Source organism: Aulonocara sp. 'chitande type north' Nkhata Bay, linkage group LG3 (assembly GCF_057382095.1).
Source record: "Aulonocara sp. 'chitande type north' Nkhata Bay isolate Kocher_YH1m ecotype deep benthic linkage group LG3, A_spYH_male_GT1.1, whole genome shotgun sequence".
Classification (NCBI taxonomy): domain Eukaryota; kingdom Metazoa; phylum Chordata; class Actinopteri; order Cichliformes; family Cichlidae; genus Aulonocara; species Aulonocara sp. 'chitande type north' Nkhata Bay.
The window spans coordinates 41092508-41099025 of NC_141346.1; the positions used below are offsets into that span (position 1 = coordinate 41092508).

The 6518-nt window shown below is 41.1% G+C and overlaps 1 protein-coding gene across 1 annotated transcript; it reads left to right on the forward strand.

Annotated features, from left to right (window-relative positions):
• The first annotated feature begins 3892 nt into the window (after positions 1–3892).
• LOC147335702 (uncharacterized) lies at positions 3893–6308 on the forward strand. Its single transcript, XM_086286105.1, has 3 exons — positions 3893–4151; positions 4268–4335; positions 4429–6308. Exon 3 carries the CDS (start codon positions 5178–5180, stop codon positions 6306–6308), a length of 1131 nt encoding a protein of 376 aa, XP_086142231.1. The 5' UTR covers positions 3893–4151; positions 4268–4335; positions 4429–5177.
• The last annotated feature ends 210 nt before the right edge of the window (positions 6309–6518 follow it).

Consider the following 6518-nt stretch of genomic DNA (forward strand, 5'->3'; position numbering starts at 1 on the left):
TGAGCGTGAGCTTCTTAGTGTGGACATTTTTGAGTTACGGATCGAGTGGAAGAAGAGCGTGTGTGTACCCCCGTCTTGGACCTTCCCTTCGGACCCAGCCCTACTCCCTGGAGCCCCGTGTTATCTGTTCCACTGTATATATGTATATATTCTCACTTGGTGTCACATTTCAAATAAACCCTCACCCTCTCTCTAAACTTCAGAGTCCTGCGAGTGAGTCCTCTGCCTACTAATCTGTGACAGTACCTGTGCATGTGCAATGACAATAAAGTTGAATTCTATTCTATTCTATTCTATTCTAATGGTTTATTGGTTATATAATAATTCTCAGCAGTTACAGAATTTTCTTGCCATTTTCACTTCTTCATTTTCACATAAAACATATTATAGCTGATATGCGTTCATGTGTAAGTAAAAACAGACATGACACTGTGTGATAGTTGATGCTTTTCGTCAAAAATGAGTGTTATAATACATATAAGCAAACAAATAGACAAAAGTCTTCCGTCACTCTAAAAGCATAAATGAAGAATTATTCATCCATTTAATAATGTCAGGCAGGCCATTTAAACAGATTTGTGATTCAAAATAGGGTACAGACACTTACTGTGATGAAATCCTTGGCCCAGGTCAAAATAACTGTGGAGGCGCTTTTTAAAAAATATATTAAATGAGTTAAAATATGATTTATTTCAGGCTATTCTGTTTAACTTATTATCTGTTGATATTAGTTTCTTTGGTATTTACTGTTGTATAGAGAAAATGTTCAATTCATTTCCAAACCTTTCCCCCCTACTTGATAAATGAAGTTTGTGTGTGAAATCAAATAGAAAATGTCAGCTGCTTTGACCTTTGCACTGTGTGCAGTTACACTCATTTGTGAATATGCATATAAAAAGAAATATATGAGGAAACTTTTTTGTCTCTGGTGTTGGGGATACTTTATTTTCATGTGTCGTATATAGGTTTAGCTAATGAGGAATTCCTTGGTGTTAGGGTTAGTTAGCAATTTCAAATTGTGCTTTTCTGGTCATTCGACATTCAATTTGATCAAAGTCAGACGCAGCATGGTATTCAGCTAGCTATGAGGCCACAGAGCTGTGAACAGTGTGTGTACTACATCATGCATATTATGTTGAGCCAAGTGGCCGTTTGTCAAGATTTATGCATGACAGAAATGCACACAAAAGCACGAGCTCAACGAACTGCTAATCAACCTTAATCAGGTTTTGGAGTTATGAGTCGTCAAGTTCAAGGAAAACACAATCCACTGACATCATCAAATTTCCCTGGCTGGGCTGGCTAAAAGAAACTTTGAGAACAGTCATTAAACATTGAAAGTCATGACAAAGGGCAGATTAAATTATTATAATGTATTACCCAAATTTGGTGAAAAATTAACAGCATAACTGATAGAAGCAACAGGCTGTAAGTAGGGGAGAGCGGGGTAAGTTGTCACACGGGTAAGTTGTCACACTGTTCATAACTCCAACACTAGAGGCTCTATCTCAAAAATGAAATAGCCACTTTGTGTGACTTCTTCTTCTATAGTCAACCTCCTGTTCACATGTGGTCAAGACTGCTCTAATCTGAGGTGAGCACATCTTTTTTATTTTTTTGACCTAAAAGGAAAAATAAATCACTTTAAATTTTCTTCAGTACAACTTTGTTAGGTATAGATGTTACAGATTATTATTTTACACAAAATAGAGGAGACATTAACGTGTCTTTTGATACTTCAGCTGATGTGCTATGTTGAGCTAACCCTGACATTTAGCCAAAATTAGCATAAATGTCAGTTTGGGGCAAGTTGTCTCATTAACTTTGGGGCAAGTCGTCACATGTGACAACTTGCCCCAGTACAAATAAATGCTCCAAAAAATTGTGATATTGTAATTCATTTGTATTTGTAATAAGGTTTTTGAAGAAAGGAAGGAGAGGCAGGAATTAAGGAAGGAAGGAAGAAAGTAAGATGGTTCGAAATTATCAACGAAAGACAGAGCGTGGCAGAACACCACCTGACATTATGTTAAAGGCAGTCAGGCAGGTAAAGATGCAGAACAAATCAATCACAAGTACAGCAAAGGATTTTGACATAAATTACCGCACTGCAATTACTGACAGCGGACTACCAACTCCAGAGGACATCCAGCCATATCCAAAAGCTGGCCGCCGAAAACCATCCAGCAAAGGAAGAAAACGACGCAAATCAGCAATTCTAACCGACACGCCAGTGAAGCAGCAACTAGAAAAAGAAAAGAATAAGGCTGAATCTAGCAAAAAGCTGTTTCAAAAGAGAGGGACGCGAGGGGGGAAAAACATCTGGACCTATGAAGAACAACGCAGCTAAAAGAAGAAAAATAATTCAAGAGTCATCATCAGATGATGAAGAGTGCTTCTGCCTTGTCTGTGTGGAGCCATTTTCAAACAGTCGTCCAAAAGAGACCTGGGTAAAATGCGTAAAATGCAACAAATGGGCCCATGATGCTTGCACCTCAGGCCAGGCAATTTATGTGTGCCAGAATTGTGACTCTGAAGTTGAGTCTGATTAATCAGAAATAAGGCATCTGTTTTGTTCAGAGTATAAACATGTTAAGTAAAGCAAGTTATTTGCAGCATTCCATTCAGTTATGATGGATTTATGTGCAAGCCAGAGAACATTTGAGTTTAAAGTTCAAACTAAAGTTTTCTTTCTACTTAATGTTTTGATTAAAATGTGTATTGGATTGAAATAATTGTTTTTTTCCAAATTCTCTTGGCATAATTGTTCAAATTTCCAGTTTTGGTTTGAATTTAACAATTAAAATCAATAATCATAATTAAGTATTTGTGTTCATATTTTAAGATAATCTAGTGTGACAACTTACCTGCCGATTGGGCAAATTGTCACAAGTGCACATTCTCCTTTCAACAGTCTACAACTCCGTAATGAGATAAGATATGAAAATGTAATCAATACATCATATGTGCCCGAGACTTCCGTCTTTCATTTGGTGAAACATTTATTACGTTGTGATGTATGGTGCTCAGTAAAAGTTAGTCAGTGTGAAGAGTGTGACAACTTACCCCGCTCTCCCCTATGTGGAGTGGAACATATAAGACATGAGTGATTCCTTACAAAAATGTATTTAAAATTTGAACACCAATATCTCAAATATCCTATCTTTTGCTCAGCCTAACATTGTAATATAGAATAGCTTTCAAACTAATTCTAATACTGGTGGAACCACATATAGTGCTTGCACAGTTTTATTACAGAAAGAATGAATGAGCAAAACCTTGGGACAGTCCCCAGTTGACCAGGAAGTGGAGTGTGAGCAGGCAGGTGCTTCTTCCAGGGGGAAACTGCAGCAAGCAGTGACAAGCTTAACATGAGAATCTGACACACTGAGGAGACAGGAGGAAAGGGGACGACAGTACACAAGAGTAAAAGGTATGTGCTTTTCTTCTCTATTTGAGCACTCGAATAATAACATGTACAATTAGAATCACCCTGATGAGTTACTGCTACAAAAACTGCATGATCTGGTGAAACCTGCAGGTGGACCTGGTAAGAGTGGGACTGCCTGGCATTCATGCACACATGGGAAAGAGGAGGAAAAGGTAAGATAAGGAAAAAGAAGAAAAAAGGTGTCCATTGAAAACTTCTGTTTTTGATCAGAAAAAAAGTTGTCTGCAAAAACAGGGGAAGGAGACTGAAACACTTTGTTTCGGGCAGAAAATGAACTGAAGGGCTACGTCAGTGGTGAGTGTAAGATAAACAGTCCAATGTGTATCATCTTGATGCATGCTCAATCCTCCAGGTAAGTAAAGACCGAAGAAGTCACTTGGGGACCGTGGGGCACGATAATGTGAATGAACATTCTTATATATATATATATATATATGTAGCCAAGTGAACTAATACTACGCATGGAAAGGGTTTAAAAAGAGGGAATTGTGTTTTTGACTGGTTGCCTGTCTACCGGAGGTCTGTTGTAGGGTTGTCATGGTGATGACTAGACCTCGCGTTTTGGGGGTATACTGTCCCTTTAAGAGCCGCCGTAAGCCAGAGCACGCATGCACTCAAGTTTGTGTCACACTGAGCGCTGTGAGCGGGAGCACTGGAGAGTTAGAGACTGCAAAAGATTCTGTGGCTAGCTACACACGAGGTAAATGTGCTAAAAAGTGTAGCATACTGCAAAATATTGTCACCAGTGTTGTAGTAGACTGTAATTAGCTACGTTTCTTTAGCAATGACTCCATGTTTGTGACCATTTCTGTACAGTTCTTAACGCGCGACGGGTGCATGTTTAATGGTCACGTGCTGTGAAAGGGACTGAAGAGCGGGTTGGCGTGAGTAGTTACAGTGTCCTAACAGATTTCAAAGTTGTTAAGTTTATACTTTTACTCACTTTGCATAACTCTGTATGTTTCTGTTTGATTCAGAGGGGAGATCACTTGCTGTGTGATTCCTGCGTGTGTACTTGTCCTAGCACAGTAGCTGTGTGGAGAAACCGAAGTGAGTTCATGATGTTCTCCCATAGAAATGTATGTTTAAAAGAGAGTTTACAGTGCACTTTATTGCCAGTTGACCTGCGAAGTTGTGGGATGTAAACAATGTGTTTATTTGTTTTGTTTTCTCTTTTTTTGTTGTATTTGTTTCTTGACAGGTCACTACTGTTGTCTATACTGTTTGGATTTAACATGTACATATGATAGTTACTGTTGTCTCAGACCCTGAAAGGCAGTTTAGGCTGAGCCAGTGGAATAGTTAAATTTTGCCGTTTCACTCAAAACTACAGAATTAAAACTGTGCTCCTCCGAGTACAGTCGGAGAATAAAAAAGCCCACAAAAGAGTATTTCCTGTGTCCTGTCTCATTCCCCATGACCGGGCCACATAGTTTGGTGTCAGAAGTGGGATTCTCAGGTTAGTTTTGAGTTTTAGTATAGAGAGACACAGTGAGTGGGGCTTTATAGACAACAGTAGTGGCTTAGAAGATCCCAGTCCTTCCCAGAGGGCGGCAATCGCAGTGTGGACGTCCTGAGGTGGTTCGGTGCAGTGGCAGTTGGTACAACAGGAGCCTGCTTCAGCCATTGGACGAGGAGGGCGCCTGACACAGATTTTGGACTGTTGAATCTCATCTACAAGTGACTGTGGGAATCTGCTGCAGTAAAGACTCAGAGACATTGCAGTATGTCGCAAGAGGACGAAGGGGAAGGTCCTTCAGGGGCCGGAGCTATCCCCACTGAAGACAGTCAAGCTGCCTCGTTGTTTGACAGTGCAGGTAACCCGTTGGTGGAGCTACAAACAAAGATTAACGAACTGAGTAGGAAACATGATGCTGTTATGTCTAGTATTGCTAACATGGGTAATGTTCCAACCAGATCTGTCGTGTACATTCCAAGAGAAAAGGTGATTGTACCTTTTAGTGGGGAACCAGCTAAAGATGCTTACACTGTTGATGAATTCATAGAAGAGATGGAAAGAGCAATAAGAACTAGGGGTCTGCGTGGAGAGGATCAAACCGACTTTATCCTCTCACAGCTGAAAGGGTCTGCCCTAGAGGAAGTTAAGTTACGTATGGCAGGCCAGGTGAAGCAACCGAGTGATCTCTTTTCATATTTGAGGGAGGCATTTAGAGAGAAGCGCACCACACCACAGCTCTTGCATGCTTTCTATGCACGCCGCCAACTAGATGGGGAAGACCTGCGAGATTATTCACATGCACTCTCTCAGTTGCTCAATGCTGCAATACAGCAGTCCCCTAATGTAGTACCCAACACACAGCTGGCACTTCGGGATCAATTCATTGAAGGTGTGCATGCCCCAAATCTTCGGCGTGAACTACGTAGGCTCACTAGGGACAAGCCTGAGTGTAGTCTCTTTGATGTTAGAGAGGAGGCAATCATGTGGACTATGGAAGATCGTCCACGCAGCACTAATGTGGCCAGACATAGAAATATAGTGAGTGACAGGCCAGATGAAAGCTGTGAAAAGACAACCTCCACCAGTGATGTACAGACAGACTTTACCATGGCTCTGCAAGAGATGGTTAAAATAATCACACAACAGGGTAAAGCCATAGGGGAGTTAACTAATGCAGTGAGGGAGCTCACAACACAGACTGCCAGTTCTGAAGACAGTAGAGGTGTTAAAGCTAAGCCCAAGCCTAAGTACACTAGAGAGGGCCAGCCTATTTGTCTCCGATGTGAAGGGGTGGGACATATGGCCAGACAGTGTAATGCACCCCAACAACCTACGAGCCAGTCTGCAACCATGTCCAGTTCCTCGCTAACGGGAAACGGGAACCCTCCATTGCTATGAGCCGGGCAATGCGAGGCAAGTCAGAAGGCTCAAAGGAAGCTCTAACCAAGGAACATTTTCTAGAACATGCTGTTGGTCAGTGCCCTGAAGTAGATATCCAGATAGGTGGTGTATCCCTTAGATGTCTGCTTGACACAGGAAGTAATGTAAGCACTTTGACAGAAAGCTTTTTCAGAAATCATCTCCAGGGAGAGGATGAAGATATGCACT